The sequence below is a fragment of the Homalodisca vitripennis genome, chromosome 8, assembly GCF_021130785.1.
Source record: "Homalodisca vitripennis isolate AUS2020 chromosome 8, UT_GWSS_2.1, whole genome shotgun sequence".
Lineage (NCBI taxonomy): Eukaryota > Metazoa > Arthropoda > Insecta > Hemiptera > Cicadellidae > Homalodisca > Homalodisca vitripennis.
This window is the reverse complement of record NC_060214.1, coordinates 33,775,030-33,795,014: the sequence shown is the minus strand read 5'-3', so window position 1 is coordinate 33,795,014 and position 19,985 is coordinate 33,775,030. Positions and strand designations below refer to the sequence as shown.

The 19,985-nt window shown below is 33.7% G+C and overlaps 1 protein-coding gene across 3 annotated transcripts in view; it reads right to left on the bottom strand.

The window, feature by feature from the left end:
* The window catches only part of LOC124367530 (phosphatidylinositol 4,5-bisphosphate 5-phosphatase A-like), a 38,572-nt gene that overhangs the window by 5,397 nt on the left and 13,190 nt on the right, over nucleotides 1-19,985 (bottom strand). Inside the window, exons 5-10 of one of the 3 annotated variants that reach the window (XM_046824417.1) lie at nucleotides 19,576-19,754; nucleotides 13,883-14,107; nucleotides 13,377-13,530; nucleotides 11,778-11,915; nucleotides 9,184-9,405; nucleotides 500-1,084 (exon numbers count right to left, since the gene is read on the bottom strand). In XM_046824417.1, the coding sequence (XP_046680373.1) occupies nucleotides 1,052-1,084; nucleotides 9,184-9,405; nucleotides 11,778-11,915; nucleotides 13,377-13,530; nucleotides 13,883-14,107; nucleotides 19,576-19,754 (951 nt within the window). In that variant the 3' untranslated portion in view covers nucleotides 500-1,051. The other 2 variants (XM_046824416.1, XM_046824415.1) reach the window with 2 other exon arrangements.

Sequence of the window (19,985 nt, the reverse complement as noted above, 5' to 3'; positions counted from 1 at the left end):
TTATAATGTTAGGAAAAATAAATTTTGGAAATTTTTTATGTTTACAAAGGTATAGAAAAGGTATCAAACAGTTTAAAGATTGCTTGAGATAGTACTGTTTTTATAGGTAAATTTCAGCGTAAACAGAAAACAACAAAGTTGACCAAAGTACTCAAGAAAAGTGTCATTTGACCATCAAAGCAGTCTATCGATTAGAAACAGTAAACCACAAATCATCACATTAATCTGCGTTCTGAAAACCCTAGGTAACTTGATAAGAAGAAAACAACCTGTTTATAAATTCATTAACGGACTCATCATCAAGTTATGCCTTACTCACATTGGTTCGTCTGCCAATTGTTTTTGGCCAACCACAAAGTTCTCTACTTGGGTCTTAACTATAACCCGTTTTATCTTTTATCGACCTTCATTTCCTTCCTGTAAATTTATTTTTTTTCTAAAGCAAAAAGATTTCTGAATGGAAAAAGATTTGAGTCTGTTGTAATAATGAAACAAAATGTGAAAACGCATACGAAAATTCTTATTGAAAATGATTTTACAGCCATTACTTTTTACAGCAAAAAATTGGCAAGCAGCATTGTCGGCATCAACTGAAGCACTTGAAACAGGATAGTGCATACATTATAGATAATATTGGACTAAACTAAGTCCAGTTTAGGACGGTTTATTAGCCACACCTTGTATTAAGTCTGAACAAAATAATAAACAAATTTATGAACGCTACATTTTCCCGTAATCCAAAACAGAATATATCACTTCAGTAGTTAGAACTTTGACGTAAAAATATTAAAATATTACCAAATTAAGTACTTAAATTAAATTAAAAAATTGTATGATTGCAACAAATATAAGTATTTAAAGGGCCTCAAACTCAACATATTATCGTCCTTAAACCCTTAATAAATAAATTGACAATATTTGACAACAACATACATTATTATTAATATTAACAATGAGGAATATTACAACATAAACTCAACTTAAATTCATCGGACAATGTTCAATCAACTTATTCAGTCTTAGAGTGCTCTGTATTCATGATTGCTCAATACTATTTATGCCAAAACTGCCATTTTCTTGAGATCTGAAAAAAAGAATCCACTATATACGAAATAGTTACTTCCTACGTGTAAATGAAAACCAATGCCCACCGCAAACAAAACAATCATGTACAAAGGTGAGGCGTCTTTTGCACACTGTTATTTCTAATACCGTCATAACATCGGATTATACATAATGGTATTTGTGTGTAACGGACAAGCTTTTTGAAACTATACCGTTATGTAGCCACATAAGAAAAATAACAAAGAATTCCTAAGCCCTAAATATATTGCAATGTACATTCATAAACAACTGAATAATTTTAACTACCATTACTCATTTTGTAATAACAGATGAGAAGAAAATAAATATCAAACTGCTCTTTAAAATATTTTTATTTAAGTTTGTCGGACGAATAGGTTGAATATCGAAAATACAATAACGTTGGTGACATAATCCATGATTTCAAGGGTGTTTGTGGCAATATCATAATGTGTAAAAGAGGCCTCAATGTTATTTTTACGCACGTTGGAGGAAGTTAAGGTTATTTTTGCAGACATTCATATCAGTAAAAACATAGAGAGTATCTGTATAATGATATTTGTAAAAACCAAATGTTTTACTCAATAGAAGAATTTTGTTGATTACATGCCATTTATTTATTTCAAGACCAAGGTGTCAACCAAGAGTTATAAGATCATTGATGATAATGAACATCAGCAATAACATCCTTAACTGGTCCAAGTTTTCCAGTACAAAAATACTATTGGCAAAACTGGTTAAAATGGTCCAGGTATTAAATGTACTGGCGGTAGCAGGCAACGAAGACAGATAGCAAGCAGACGAGAGAGACAGAGAGTCAGAAGTGTTGAGTGGTGTTCTCCGTGTAGAGAGAGACAGCATTAGTGGCAGCTTGTTGGCAGGCATGGAGGGGTGGGGGGAGGGGTGGAGCCCGCCAGCCCACCTGCGTCACCACACATCATTTAGACACCACACATCAGAACAATTTCACACGCTTTGAAATCACAGCACAATTCCAGATCCAACAACAGAAGGGTTTCAACATTTTCATCTAACATTTTAATCAGCCTTCATTCTAAATTCTACTCAAATTTTTTTTCCATTAAAAAAAATGTACATTCTAAACATTAATCTACGGCAAAACTGAGGAACAAATTTTAAACAAAACGGAAGTTAACAGAAAATTAAATTATTTTCAATAGAGCTCAAAAGAGCTAACCTTCAGTGAACTTTCGGAGCTAGGTCTACTGAAACACAATTTTCTGATCCACAGTTTACGAGAAAAATATTTAAATGAGACAAAAATATATTTTTTCAATGTATAAGAAAGGCTAAAAGGAAAGTGGATTTACAGCGAATAAGCAATTAAGAACTCTTTCCATCCCCCTATCCTGTCTGAACAGTATTAGCCAATTAAGGCTTGTCTCAAGGTCACATCTCAACAGTCAGCTCTTAAGAGCCGCTGTAGTGAAACGACCTTGATTTTTACCCCCATAAGAACAATGTTAAACTTCAAACACTTTTACGCCTTTTAATTTTGCCCGTAAAATTATCAGATATAATTCATTTTGAAGACATGATTATTACGAATCTAAATAATTTTTAGTTGTTATATAAGTGTATAATTTTTTAATGTTTAAAAGGTAAAAAACAAAAATATTTGAAAGTAAATTTTTTAATAACTAATGAAAATTAAAAGAAAAAACTAAACACCATTTGGATGCTCATTAATAATATCTTTAGAACAAGACAAAACATTTCCAGTAATTCAACAACTAAAATAAAGACTGAAAAAGTATTTGGAATTCGACACTGTTCTCAAGGCGCTAAAATCAAAATGACCACCAGTACAGCCAGCTGGCTCTTATGTTTCTATTTGATAGAGGTATCAGAGCATTGTCCAGCAGTAAAACTAGCTACTAGCCACCATTCTATTATCAACCTAACCACTGAGCTATCCCACCAGGCAAGCCTAGTTATAAAAAGTCTTATAAACGGAGACAATGTACAAAATGAACATTTAGAGTTGGTCATTTAGTTTGTACTATCTGTCAATTTTATATTTCATTTTCTACAATGCCCAACTATTTCCCGCAGAGACTTGACCTTGTGAAAACTATGGACTGGATTAACCCTTTTAGTGCCAACATACATATATAAGGACATTGCGAAAACTACAGAAAAATGTCAACGTCCGTACATATGTAAATTATTAGTTCACAGTAAAAGTTTGAGCACGATAATGTTTTTGTATAAAAACGATCAGAATAAACCAAATTAGAAGAAAAAAACAATATTTATAGCAATTTTATAAGATTAACTAGATGTTTAGTTTATATTTGGTGTAAAATAACACATAAAGATAAAAATATTGCTCTTTAAGAAAACAACATAACTGTTACAGTTTTTAAAATAATAATTAAACACTTTTTATGTTTGTATTCCGTTTAATTTTCTCTTTCAATTTATAGTATGTTTTAAAGTGGAATAATTTTTCAAAGTGCTATTTCTCATGTGATTTTAAAAAAATATAGTACTGTAAATAAATATTTTTATTTTTTTACCTTTTAAAATTAAATTAAATTTAAATATAAGACTTTTTAAATAGTTTTTATGAAGGAAAATTATTTTTCTGTCAACTTATTATAAATGAAGTTTCACTTATTCAGAACTCGGTATAGCCTGTGTATTTTATAAACTTTGTTTGAATCTCATGAGTTTAGATTAGACCAATGGGAAAACTTGGAAACACAGGTTTACACAAAATTAATGTTATCTTTACAGTTTTGTGGATAATAAAATAACTTTAGGTGTATGTGTACAATTTTAGTTGTTGTACATAGTAGTAAATATTTCCTCAAAACCACTGAGGACTTGACAGTTTTTTTTTTTTTAAGAAATATCTTTATTTCAAGTGCCATTTTGCATACAAAACTGGAAATATGTTCAAAATATTTTTGGTAAGTACCATTTGTGTATTTTTTATATAATACATTAACAGTATTATTTTGTATGTATTATGTGTTTTTAATCAGACAATGTATCTCCAACGAAAATAAAATAAAAATCAAGACCCTATTTAAAACCGTTTTTGAGTTTATTGATTTTTTAGTAATGTTACAAAATCACTGAAATAGGCTTGGCATTTTTCAGCAGTAACTTAAAAGAAATCTTTAGCATTTTCCGGAAAAACTATTTTATCATGTTCCGGCACTAAAAGGGTTAAATTTTTAAATGATTCACTTACTAGTACTGTAAGATCTTTATAAAAAAATAATTTACAATCAAAGATTATAAACTTAACTTTTGATCAAGGTATTATTTTAAAATTATCTGATTTGTTAAATGTGACTTTAGTTGCAGTAAATATTCCCTTTTGAAAAATTTTTTTCTTCTCGTGTATGCAGAATCATCAGATAGCCTTTGTAGTTTGACAGCACTTCATTGTACAATAGAAACCTCAATCAGGAACTGAACTGATGGAAAAAAGAATAATGGAGTTTAAAGAATTAAAAACAATCAAGTGATAGTTTAAAATAACGAGATTTAGTTTGGGCCACTTTAGGATCCTTTCGAGAACTGAAACAATTGAAATACGCTTGAAAAAATCTCAAATTATGAGAATCACTAGTTGCATTAAGACCATACTATTCTTCAATATCCAAAATAGCTGCTTATTACACATCATGAATCAGTTAGTGCAGTGAAAAGTGAGGTTTTAGCTAGGAAAAAGATAACTAAAATAACAAAATTCTCACATGAAGTTAACACGGACACTTATGAGGTAAAATATATATAATATTTTACAAGATATTCACTATAATTCCAAGGATAAAAATAAGCACTGTAAAGTAAAGTAAAGATGTCTTATTTTACCAGGCAACATTAGGACTACTAAGAAGCCCTCTCTGACACTTAACCTGGCGAAAAATGGCTTAAAAGTGACTTCCGAACCACCACCAATGACTGGGCAGGCGGGCTGCTTGCAAGGACAGGATCGCTCAGCGGTCACCCATCCAAGCAGCAGCCACACTTGGCGTTGCTTGATCCGGTTATCTTGAGATAACTGTTGTACCCGCTCACAAACTAAGTTGGTATTCTAACTGCCATTATGAACACATCTTTTTTTATATAGCATCTAAGTGAATTGCTGGTAGAAATATTATTTTTAGAAAAGGACACCAATACAATAGAGCAGTTGCAATAAAGCAAAGATAATTACCTAGCACACACACTACTTTTATTGTTTTGAAATCAAAATAGATGACACCTCATCGGCCAGATTATTGGCACAACACATTACACGATTGCAACTGACCTACTTTCATTGCCAGCGAATGATATCCGACATATCTCAATTCATTATAGAAGAATCTGTGGCTTCCACTAAGAAAAACAAACTGTTTTCTTTGCTAAAGAAGTACAAAAATATTATTTTCTATATTAAACAATCAAAGCCATAACTAAAAAAAGAGATTTCAAGAGCTGTAAAGTCAGAATAACAACTGTAAGCTTCCAACACAAAACCTCAGTTACAAAGGCAGACTGGGGTCCGTCAGGGGTGGAGTTTGCCCCTGCATGTGCTGACTCGCCCTGACCTGTCATTGACTACTGACTGAGACTAAAGCAATACCACAGCAGTTGTCTACCTGTATTACTAAACTCAGTATTCAAAATAATAATAAAAAATATGTCTTTCTTATTATTTTATTACAAACAAATATTCTTAAATTAATTTTTTACTGTAAACTTAATACTTTGACATTCCAATAAACCAAATTATTTTAAATATAAAAATGCCACAAACTTAAGTACCCTTATGGTATATTTATTTTTGGAGTCAAATTTTCAGGAATAAAACGTACTTATCACTGTCAACTGTGGTACCATGCAGTTTGTGTAAGTATATCAGGAAAAAATCTTTACAAAGATGTAAAATACTGGATCTCCAATGATTGTATAGGTTAGATTTCTGAAAAATCCTCTCTCAAAGAAATTTTTAACCCAAACACAGAACCCAAATTTCTGAACTTGAGGAGGTGAAGTCAAAAGGACAGGACCTTAAAATACTGAAGGAACCAGACCTAGAAACTTCACTAACCTCAGTTGCAGAAGTAGGAAACAAAAAGGAAATAATGTATTAAGAAAAGATATTGTAAATATTCCTAAGGATAAATCTACCTTAGATGCAATCCTACTAGTATGGAAGCTGAATTGGAGGACTGTCTAGCAAATAAGGAAAAATACATGTCTAGGAAAATTACACTTGAAGAAAAACTACAAGGAACACTTTTACAACTGGACAAAAGTAAACAAAAACATACAGAACTACAACAAATTTTTGAACATTATGACCATCACCAAAGCCAATTGCTCACAAAATACTCATTTAAGATACAGGATTTAGAAAAAACACTTTTGAAGCTAAACAGTAAAGAAGATCATCTATTTGAAATCGGTGATAGGAAATATAACCCAATTTATAACAAAACTAGAAAGAATAGAATATCAGGACAACACAACTACACAGGAAATCACACGTGTAGGAAAGTCATTCAGACGATATATTTGATTGGAGAACTGATGAGATTTCCATCAGCCGTCGTCCACACAGTGTCGCTCTGATGACAAAAACTGATGTGCATTGTAGATTCAGTCTGGTGGCAATCTGCAGACTGCCAACAACATTATGAGTTGCGTTTTCAGTGACAACCAAAGTTGCAAGAGAATTTGCATAACTACTATCGCATAATGCAAACAAGATAAGCAATTTTACCGACATAGAGTGGCCGAGGCCTGAGACGATCTGTAGACTGCCTTTAATTGTCCAATGGATTGTTGCGTGTTCGGGTGGCTTGCCAGGTAGAACTAACCAAGATACAGTCCTTCTACACGTGGAGGCAACCTTGGATCAATCAGTGTAAGATGGGGCTCGCGAACATATGTCGAACTTCATCCACAGTTCTACATCACGTAAAATACAATGTTTCAAGATTAATCAGGCCCTTATTTAAGGTGATGTTCAATTATTTCTTGATTTAATAATTTATTACAGGCAGAAAATTGTTTTTGATATCCGTCTGGTTGTACAGGAAGATTTCCACCTTATTCCCGGTACGTTAAATTCTCGGTTTATTCCTGGTTTTCCCGGTCGGGTGGCCACCCTGTTTAGTTCTCACATGAGTTACTGCGAAGAAATGAGGGAGGAATAAAGCCTGTCTCAATATCAGCTTTTGGAGTTGCAGTATACAAACAATAATTCACTAATGAAAAGATCTTATCTCGGGCTACAACTCACAGTCAGGAGTTTCACAAGGTTCAGTCTTGGGTCCGGTACATTTACTTCTACTATCTAATGATCTGCCTACACACTTACAGAGATCATAACTGTTGACATTATTTTCTCAGAAAGGAAAATGTGTACGTAAACAAGGTGCGACTGTATTGATGAATTGCAGTACTGTTGATTTGTTTTAATGAACAGAGGTTTGCCATTTCACAGTTCCCACTTTCAATCCATTCCCCACTAGAAGTCACTATTCTATGAACAAACGTACTAGTTTTCTTCAAACTCCTCAAAGCATTTAAGCTACGTTAGAGGTTTTTCTTGCCTGTCTGTTTGTTTGAAAAGTTAAGGATCCCATCTTGCAAAAACATTGAGGTAACCAAAATGCTTTAAGATTATCGTAAACACAATCACTTGAAATGCCCTTGTACCCAAATATGAATTACGAGAAGAATACAAATGAATGACTGCAAATAATGAGTTAGTTATTCCCTTGTTAAAACAAACAGAGAAGATATCATCCATCATAATCCACGAACCAATTAAATTTAAGTGGGTTTCACATGGAGTCAGAACCATGTGATTATCAGTCCTGAGTATATTATATTGATAAGAACAGACTTGTAAGAGTTACATTTTTATATACAAAACTGACTGAATAAAACCTAATATATGAAATCAAATTCATTGAAAAATTATTAACCCTTAATTTTAATATGTCCAGCAAAAAGGAACAGGGCAGGGTAGCATTATTAGATTGAATTGCTTTCAACATACAATAAATAACTTAGTGAAACTTTTCTCATAAAAACATAGTACTTAGTCTTTATTACTTATGTTATACAGTAAAATAATTCACTTCTCATGTATGTGAAGCCAGTTCTAATTGTTTTTTGTAGCCGACCTAATACATAATCTCAGTGTTTTATATGTTTTTAAATGTTTTATTGTGTGACCTCAAAATGAAAAACTCACTCACTAAAATTTAATCTGTAATTAAGTTGGACCCTAAATTTGGTTTTGTACCCTGCAGAGGTATACTGAGTTTGGTTTTTCTAGGTTAGGTTGTTAAAAAGTTACAATTTTGTATCTATACTTTTTACTCACCAAGCAATGCCTTACTAGTTAAAGTACACAATGTTAACACTCTCAAGCCCACATGAATATGTGCGTCCCAGTCAGGATAATTATACTTGTTGCAGATTAATATAGACTGCTGGGGCTGAAAGAGTTATACAGAAATACCTGACTAGCTAAATAACACAACGTTAATGATTATAAACCATTACTATTAAGAAAATTCAATATAATCATTTACTTAAGTAACACTTGTTCTTATCTTCCACTATTAAAAACATTAATACTAGGTACTACTATGAAATTGAATTCCTATTCCACATTAATGTTTCCAAGAAATATTACAAACGTGTGTGCGTGTGTGTACGTGCGTCCGCACACGTATATGTGTAATACAGTATATTTTGTTCAGTTAAATTAATAACATGAGCATCCACATACATGCAAGCAGTGCAGACAATATTACTTCAAGTAATTAAGCAAGAAGCAAGCTGTAGAGAATACCTTATCAAGTGAACATGCAAACCAAACTCATAAATTTTATTCTGTGTGTTTAGTTATTTAAAAACGTTATGAAAGCGAATCCCCAATTTCCTGTTAGGATTGATAAACACAGATCCACATTTAATAAACCTAAAAGCGTAAAGAGCAGTGGAACAATTTCTCCCTAGGTGTACCACAGGGGATGTCATTGGTACACAGATATTCCCGACAGTTTGACTCACTGCCTACAATCACACATCTAGAAGGTTGCGTACCGGGGCATCACCAGTTCTGTGGACGGCACTGAACGGTGCCGAGATGCCGAGTAGGCTGCTTGCACCACGTGTGAAGTACAGCAGCCGATAGAGACCCGGTGCACGCACTGCGGTGGCTGGAAACCTCAGAGTAACATTGTTGCCAGCATTGGAGCTCTTATCGTCACGCACATGTGGCAGGTAGATGTAGGAAATGTAGTCATGCAGATTCAACAAGTTATCCTGGAAATTTTGGCAATACATAAGTAAAAAAAATGACATCATCCTATAACAAAATATCCATAATTTACTCTACTATAATTCACCAGATGACTTGTTAAATTGAAATCAAGAAATATCACATAATATATTCCGATCTTGCTTAGTTTCTATATATTTGCATTCTTCACATCATATAAAATTATCGAATTCAAACTTTGTGATAATGTTATCCTAATTAGAATTGTTTTTTCCAAACAACACTACCTCAAACTTGAAAATGACGGCCAAGAAATGTAATTAAATTTTTCAAGATTTTACAAAAAAAATTATAAGACTGAGTGTAAATCACCATAAAGAAATACGTTGATATTAAGTTGATTTGTGGATGTTACAACCAATCCAAGGACTTAGCCAGCAAGGAGTCCAAGGTGTCTGAACCCGCCCAAATTTTAAATTTTTTTTTTCAATTACTTTTTTTGCAAACGATTATTATAATTTTAAAAATTCAGTATTACTGAAATGTACAGCTGAAAGATCGTTCTCGACAGTGAAACGGGTCAAGAACATCTTAAGGAACGAAATGGGCAATGAGCAGTTGACTGCACTTGCCTTACTTTCTGTTCACTACAGGACGTCTTAAACCCCCCAAATTTTTTTCCCAGCTATGATCTTAAACCAATAGCCTGTATTAACTTCATTACTGTATTTATAATAAACAACTGTACAATGCATGTGTTTTAGTAACTGTTTAACACTCTTTGAGGTAATAAATGCTTTAGTATAAACAAGTTTAACGCAAAAAATGAATATAATGACTTCATTGAAACACCAGTTGAAACGGTAGGAGATATCCTAACAGTAGTTATCTTTTTCTTCTACATATGTTGCTTTTATAATGTACCGTCATTTCCTGTTGAGACACAACGTGGATTTGCAAGTCGAACATTTTGGCAGATCATTTGTTTACTTGCCTAGCAAACATAAATAATTGCAGTAATGCACTGTGTTTATTCAGTAATGTGTGGCGTAATTTAGTGTTGAAATTTTACTTGTGACTAGTGTTTGTGAATAAATTTTAGTATATGAAAGTATTATGCTATTGAAATTTCAGTTATAAATACTATATTTTTTACTCTAGATCTATAAAAAGTAATTTTTATTTAGCCACAAATTTATGAACATATGTCTGGCAAAATGTGAAATATTTGTAATTTTTGTGCAATTCACTGCAAAAAATTATACACAATATTATGCGTTTTTATTTGTAGTAATATATTTTCAATTAGAATTATTTGAAACAAACTAAAATTGCATTTCCTTTAATTGTATTTACCTTCTAACATATTTATTTGTAATTTTTGTATTATTCAAAATAATAAAATAAATCTTATATTATTTTAAAATCTTAATTTGCAAGCTAATGACTATCTTTGATTTTTCATTTTCTCAAAATTAATACAATTTTAAAGAATGGTCCCGCCTTCTCTTTTTTAATTTGTTACATACACTTATAAACAAAAATAAAAATAAATACATAATTTTTTAATAATAAAATTCCCCATCTCTTTCTGTAAACAATTATATAAAACATGTTGTGTATTAATAAAAAAGTATATTTGTTTGTAATTGTTTTTAATAGACTCCTTACGAAACAATAGAAAAAAACTGCCAACAAGGAGTCATATGACTGTTACAAGGAGAGTTAAGCTAACATGCATCTCTTCTCTCATGGGGAGAAAATTTTAATTACTGTATTGACTATTTTATTAATTGTTACTGTTGTTTCAGAAACAGTTCCATCTGACAACAACATTACAAACAAAAATATGTGTACAATTAGAATACAAGAGTTAAAAATAAACAAGTATTGTAGTAATAAATGAGAATTAGTTTAGCCGATATCAGAATCCTTTAGAGAACTACAAAATTTGAAGTACACTTTTTAAAACAACCCTTTGGTTCAATATGAATATTTGGTTTAGCTCCAGTTCACCTTCCTCTTAGTACTGCACCATCTGGAGTCTGATACTGTCACAGGCCTGACTCCTTGACTCTGGAGTCATGTTCTCTGATGAGATAAAAAAAATCAGTGATGAAGAAACTCAAAATGATATCTTTACGGTGACAGCACAATATTACAGACGCTGCACTAAGAAAAAGGTGAACTGGAACTAACTCAAAGAACTTACCTTTAAAGAATTACCAGTATATTTTCTAGAATTACAAAAACCTAATGATAGGATGCAACGTGATTTGTGCTAGAAGATAGCATGCTTTAATCAATAGTTGTAATCAAGAGTTCGTACAATCTGTTGTAGCCTTTTTGAGGTTATTTTTTCTGCTATAAAGAGTTTTCACTAGTTTTTGACCAAGATCCAATAGCATGATCTCACCTGATAGACTCCGACCCAATCCCAGATCGAAGGCGTGACATCGGAAGGCAAATGACAGACGGCAGTATTCTCCTCGTCCAGGTACCAGGTGTCTATAGGCTGGAATGTTACCTCCCGGTCCGAGTGGTGACTGAACACCTAAGGTACAATAGGTAGTATCACTTTCAGACTTACCCTATTACTGCTTTGGTATATAACAGATCACAACAAGGAAAACCCCTACATTTTTTTATACATGGTTTTCCTTTTTTGTGTGTAGATAGAAATGCTTTAAAAGAGCCTCTTGTATAACTTTCAAGACAACAAGAGGCTTTGGTGTTGCTTCTTAAAGAGGTGGAAGACAAAAACATTCACAGCTACAAGCAAGAATTACCTTTGAGTAGCATATGTCATGCCTTGTATATTGAAACAATTATCTTTGAGTACCTTGTATATTGAAACAATTATCTTTCATTAGCATATGTCATGCCTTGTATATTGAAATAAAGATCTTTCAGTAGCATATGACATGCCTTGTATATTGAAACAACTATCTTTCATTACCATGTCACGCCAAGTGTATACTGAATAAATTATCTTTCAGTAGTATATGTCATTCCTTGTATATTGAAACAACTATCTTTCAGTATATGCCATGCATTGTATATTGAAACAATTATCTTTCAGTACCATATGTCATGCCAAGTGTATATTGAATCTTTCAATAGCATATGTCATTCCAAATGTATATTGCATAATTACCTTTCAGTAGCATATGTTTTGCCTTGTATATTGAACTTACTGTCTTCGAGTAGCATATATCATTACAAGTATATTGTCGCTTTTGGCTACTAAGACCTAACTTTTAATCAATACCTATACAAACAAACAAAACGAGCTAATTTTGAAATTACAATTTCAATCTACAATTGTTTTAAACTGCAATACAAAAATAATCTATAACTTTCAGTCTCCTACAGATAAATATGTTTGGTAAAACTGATACTGCGATCAAAAGGGTAATACAATATAGTTTTTCATGGGCTAACTTTTAGTTAATTTGTATAAAGAGAGAAACTATAGCTTGGAGAAGTGACTGGATCATGCTGTTATGATCTGAAAGCCTCTTTTTAACTCTCTAAAAAAAAATATTTTATGTGGCATCTGAATGGAATCGAGTAAAAACTATTGCTGATTATTTACAAGTGTGTGTTAAGTTCTAACGTGGATGTGCTTAAACTGTAGAGATAGATTGTGCGAAACAACTTGCTCTTATGGACAGATACCAACTGCAAAATGATTAACTTTATTTCTTTATTATATGCTATGGTAAATGTTATTTGGGTATAAATCAAATATTACTGTTAATAACTATAACTACTCAGACAAAAATCATGAGAAAGTAAGTATAGTTGTTCTGATAAAAAAAGGTTCTCTCACTATTCACTAACACTTGGCCGCTTCTGACTCCCGATTCTGAAGTTACCCAACCCTAAGTAGAATCAAATAACCTTTGATAATCGGTTACTCGGCTTTTATAACTTCAGTTTAATTCAGATACCGTTGTTACCATTTTTACACTAGTTTTTAATAAACACGGATCTGAGTGTGAATACTTACCTTGATGTTAAACTCTGCGAAGACAGGCTTGTGGTCACTCACAACGTAACTCTCTATGCTCTGGTAACTCGTCTGCGCAACATCTAACGTCACGTTCTGGTACGCGTCTTTGTTCGCTTTGAACAGCACTCGGTCCGTCCATGCTGGTCGCCTACTGTGGGGACAATATGATGAGATTACAGACATACCGGTTCTTGAGCTATGGAAATGAGTTAGAAGTGAATAAATAATTAAAAATTTAGTAGTGACCACCAGTAGAGTGAAGAAACTAGAAATGCATGTAAGGTATAAGTAATACATTTAACAAAATTGAAAAAACTACTCCAATTTTTCAACATTAATCAAGTTTTGTTGAAACCAAACCTTATAAATTCCATACAAATATAAATGTTTATCATTTTGTTTTTTTATAATTTTAATAACAAAATCAAAGTTATTTTTAAGAAGCAAACATTTTATTTTAAATGATCAAACTTTTGAATTATTTTTTTCCAGACCCTACCAACCTGTTGCTATATTGTGTCTTGCCGAACTCATGTTTGTATGTCGGCCTAAAGCTCGGCCTTTCCTCTTGAAGCTCGCTGAAGGCCTCGCCAGAAGCTCGAACTCGACTTAACTCATCTTTCTCCCAAAGCTCGTCCAGTCTCTTCTCCACCACAGCCGCTGCCAGCTCCGCCGGACTCTCCGTACCCTGCAGGCGGAAGTTCATGTCTCCAAACCAAAACACGTAGCTGCAAAAGGCATTGTTACTTTCAAAACTTTGCGGTAGATTACTCTTTTTAATTACTATAGTAAACAAACTAAACTACGTTGAGTTGACCAGTACGTACACCAAACAAGCGAATTTCATAGATGGTCCATAAAATTGCGACAGTAGGTGTGAAATATTTTATTAGTGCTAAACATTAGCCAATGGATAAGTCAGTCAATGTACAATGGTGATGAAGAGATGACTGGAAGAGGGTAGAGTAGAGTGAGTTTGACTCAAGCACCTTCAGCAGACAGAGTATGCCAATGACTCACCCTAACCTCAAAACATTGCTTGCTGGTCATGTTCAAAGATGTCCCAAACAACAAATGTATAACCCTATAAAGTATTTCAGTTAATTCTTCTATTATTTCTAATACAATTGCTTTAATGTTTCTTCATTACCCTTTAGATTATTAAATGTAAGATGTTTAAATCATGGATAAATCAAGTGTTACGTTTTACCACATAATAATACGATAAAATATCATGAGGGGATAACAGTATTACAGATATTTGTCATTGTTATGTATTACTACAACAGAACTCTCAGTTTAAAAAAATATAGATATAAATCACATGAGAACAATATGAGTTAAGGACTAATGGAGTAGAAAAATAAAATTTGCTCAACATTAACCCTTTAAGTGCCAAATTTTTAATGTTGTTGTCACCCGGTACTGCTGGGTTTATTTTTCCCACACACAGTTACTCCACACACAGAGTTGCTCCACAGTCAGCATTGCTCTCTTATTGCAAGAAGCTTAGAAAATTGCAGGAAGTCATTTAAGGACCTTTCCGCTGCTTCTGGAGTGACAGGATATTTTGGATGGGTAAAGTTGGGAGCAGGGGCTGCCTCCTGTCGAGATTCATAAGGAAAAGTTTAGGGTACTAATCTCAAGTCATGTCCCCTAGGAAGAAGGAGAAGACAGCTCTGAACCAGCCTCTCCAGTCAAAGCAGGAAGGGGAGGCACACCCTTTGTCTAGGCTGGCAGGAACCTTTTAATCTTAGGGAACAAATCCCACCAACCCCAACAGTTATCTCCCGCAGTAGACTAGACCTATCAAATTACCCTTGCGCCCAAGAATCTCGACATTTGTGGTTAGTCATGTGCCGCTCCTGGACATCTATAAGGTTGCTCAGATTTAAGTGACACATTGGTTTTGACACAGTCAGTATACATGTAGCGTGTTTCTCGTCCACCATGATCAACTTCAGCAACATCATTTACCACACTGCACCAGAACCACAAACAAAAATTATAGTGGCAATTTCAAAAATGCAATTGAAAAAACTAGAAAACAAAGTTCTGTTCATAATGTCCAGGTAAAACTTCACCATGTGCTTTTGTGATAGTTCCTTAGTTGACTGTCAGAGTGTAGTAGCAATTAAACAGCACTACTGTGGATGTATAGTCACTCAAATAAACACTACTAGAGGTCAATGTTTATCATGTTAGCTGCTAGGCGTTATGTAGCGAAGCAGCTGTTGAGGTTTGTTTCATTGTTTCAGATGATAAGTCACGAAGGCCACAGGAAGAGCGATATTGATTTTCTTGTTAGTATCTCACTTTTTCCTGTGCTGGTGTGATATGTTACAGTGCTCTTGAATTTTTGTGCTCTTAACTTGAGCTCGTGACTTGCATCCTGTGCAATGACAACACCGGGGTTCATTTTCTCCTGTCTGGACACCAAGCAGTTTCGGGTATGTTTGACCCCTTTTCTTTCTCTTCTTTTTTCTTTCTTATTTCATGAACTAACTATATCCTCACCTGATGAAGAGGACAGATTTCAATCCTCAAAACATTGTGTTATACATTCTGTAATATATAACAATGGCAAATGTCTGAAATCCTATAATCCTTTGAAACCATCCATCATCATTAACAAACTGTAAACAAATATTGTGTATCAAATTTAAATACTGTACCTTGAATAATCTTTAAAATTAAAACGTTTTCCTATAAGACAGACGAAAGACTAATAGTTCTGAAATATGAGAGTCATTCTGAAAGTCTTCAGAAACTGGCAGACAGTACATCTCCAATAATTTTATCATTCTTATTTGGTTTTCCAAGCACCACTCAATACCTAGCAGTAACATAGATTCTTCAGTGTACTTGTGTTGTTTGTTCAGAAAGATTAATTTCACGAAGTCAAGGATTTATTGAAAAAGCATATTTAGACAATGATTTCCTATTGCAAAATTTGCTTTGGTTTTGAAGCATCATTCCACTACTGGTTTTAGGTGGAAATCAGAATTTTGAATAGGCCATTATTCACTTCGAGATGACGAGCATTAGGACAGACAGCACTGCACTTATGTCCTTAATGATTTAAGCTTCCCTAAGGATTGAATCCACAGGATTGCAAATAACATTGCATGTCAGAAAAATTGTTTCTTGGTGTATAACTTTAATGACGTCTAACTAATTTGACAGATACGCAAAGAGCTGTGTGTGAAAATTGCCCTGGCACACTCTCCAACTGCTTAATAATAGTGGTATTTATATATATATATATCAGAATTTAGTGTTTGTTAGAGAAAATATCAACACATTTATCTCTCATGAGTTAGTACATGATTACAACACTAGGTTTCGATATAATCTTGTAGTTCCTCAAGTAAGACTAACTCGGACTTATAATAGTTACAATTCCCAAAAAACTAGATTATTCAATAAACTACCATTAGCTATAAGAGAACTACCGATTAATAAGTTTAAATTAAGGATTTCAACTTGGCTTAAGACAAAAGCTTTTTATTCTGTCGACGAGTACATGAAGTGCAACATGTTTGATCTGTTACAAAATACATCTGGTTAATGTAACTAAATTAGTAGTAAGTACATTAGTTTTTATGTGAAATGTTTTTTCATGACGAAGCCTATTGTAACTGAAAATGTTATTTAATGGCCAATAAAGATCTTGAATCTTGAATCTTGGTCATCAGATTATTTCCAAAACTGCCACTGGTGATGAGTTTTATATTTAAATATATAAAACTTTCTGAAAGTACTTTTTGCGATTCAATATTTATTGAAATTAAATTAGGCTATTGCCACTTATACAAATTTAATGAATGTAAACAGAAGTCATTTGACAAGTATTTGGTCTTCCGATCACATGTTAGTTTGGTTATTTATACACATATGTGAAAGAAACGGCCAAATACAAAATAATTGAATTGTAAAAAGTGAGGGCTCTGTGGTGTAATGGTAGCACATTCACCCGGCAAGGGAGAGATCTGGGTTCGAGTCCCGGCAGAGCAAGTACTTTTTGCTATTCAATATTTATTGAAATTATATATATATATATATATATATATATATATATATATATATATATATATATATATATTCAGGGTGACACAGAATAACAAGAATTTTTTTAAAATTCTAAAAAATAAGAGTGATGGAAGAAAATGGTTTTATTTGTATTAAATGAAACATCAAAACTTGCCATTTATGAAACACTGATGGAATTTATGATTTTTTTAAAACAACATCCTTTAGGTGGCGTCCTCGTCTACGAATGCATTCTTGAAATCTGCGGTGGAGATTCCTCATTGACCGCTGCAATATCTCAACTGGAATACTGTTAATTTCATCCCGAATTCTCTGTTTTAACTCACTTACAGTTCTTGGTTGAGTGAACACTTTAGTTTTGAGGTAGCCCCACAAAAAGAAATTGCACTCTATCAAATCTGGCGATCTAGGGGGCCAGGAAACGTTACCGAATCTTGAGATGACACGGTTACCAAACAATACTCGCACAGCTTCCATTGACTGTCGTGCAGTGTGTGATGTCGCACCATCCTGTTGAAACCAGGATTCTTGAACGTCTGGAAAATTTTTCAATTCAGGTGTAACGAAACGTTGTAACATTTCCACGTAACGATCAGAATTGACAGTTACTGCAATCCCCCGTTCATCCTCAAAAAAATAAGGTCCAATGATCCCATGTAATGAAACAGCACACCATACAGTAACCTTATTAGCGTGTAAAGGGCGCTCATGAAGTTCATTAGGATTTCTGTCTTCCCAGTATCAGTAGATCTGCTTGTTATAACCTGTGAGATGAAATTGGGCCTCATCTGACATCCACAACTTGCTTAGAAATTCATCTTCATTGTTTATGTGTGTTAACATTTGTTGGCAGAATTGTAATCGTGACTGGTAATCATTTTTCCTTCAACTGTTGCACTATCTGCAGCTTGTAGGGGTGAAATTTTAATTCTAAATGAAGAATTCTGCGAACACTCTCACGGGACATTTCAACAGCAGCTGCTTGCTTACGAATCAAACGGTGTGGACTCCTCAATACAGATTGGCATACAACATCAATGTTCTGTGCAGTACGAGCACTTCTTGGTCGTCCCGTTGGTTTCTTCTTTAAAGCTGATCCACTCTGTTCAAAATTATTAATCCAACTTCTAATGGCATGTTTTGACGGAACAAAATCATGACGTTCTAAGTTGTAAAAACGTCGGAACTCAATCTGGGCAGCTTTCAAACTATCACCGTTTTTATAAAACATTTTTATAGCTAATGCACGCTGTTGCCCGTTCCACTGGTCCATGGCTACTGTAATGGCGGCTTGTTTACTTGGTCACTGTCACTGTCCCGCAGTGCTGCCACCTGCTCACGGCTGCCACGACGCGTTACAAAAATTCCTGTTATTCTGTGTCACCTGTATATATATATATATATATAAAACTCATGATGACATTTTACCATTTTATGAACTCGAGGAGAGAGTTCTTTATGGGTGTTTGAAGATAAACCATTCTCCAAAATGGTCAAGACACAACGGTGATCAAAGTAATATACACCGTTTTCTTTAAGAGTAAGGACCTGGTGAAGGCTATTTAGCTGGAGGGACAAAAGAATGTTGCAGAAAGTTCGTACACTCAACAATATTTATCAAGAGTTATTCAGAACTTCAACATCAAGGATTTCATTTTGTACCACGACAATGCATCTTCTCCCACTGCTGCAAAAATTTAGGATTCTTTGGCCAAACATGGTATCAGAACAATGAAGCACCCTCCTTATTCACTTAATCTTTCTACGTATGACATCTGGCTATTCTTCAAGCTGAAGAAACATTTGAGCTGTTGTTGCTTTTCTTCAGAAGCCAAAATTGATGATGAGATTCATGAATATTTTAACTCCACTCCAAAAATGGAGTGCTTATTGCTTTCAAAAGGTGGAAAAACCTATTTTAAAAGTGTAATCATGCTGGAGAGGATTACTTTGAACATGCTAAACGTTTGGTAAGTCTAGCACAGAAACTCTTCATATATTTCAAAACTTTCAGAGATGAACCATTTGCTTTTTTTCTTGTTTTGATGCCCTGAAAAATTTATGAAACAATGATCAACTGTTATGGAACATTCTGTACACAGTTACAAGTTCCATTACTTTAAGAATATCTTCAACAACTTACTCATGGAAGAAGACAGAAGAAGTCTCTGGATTCTGTTTGAAGCGTTGGCTGGCCAGAATAGTGTTGTAGTTGTTTATTCTCTCCTCCAGCTTCCCATCGTGTGCTGCCAGGTGACAGTTAACAAGACAAACTGACACCCCGTACAGGTCCATCCGATACGTTGCAGCTCCTTTGTTGCCCTAGTACAACACAATACAAGTAAGAGTAATTTCTTTGGTATGAACAATTCATTATCCTACCAATTGAAAATTATCTTTGTTACAGTGATCAGTTTCAGCAGTTTAAACATCTTCTAGAATGAGCCAATAATAAAAAGAAAATAAAAAATGGCCCACCCTGTTTTCTGATTTCCCACAATCTTATTTCTGTCCCGACGACTGACATTTACTATTTATTGGTCTCTTGTCAAT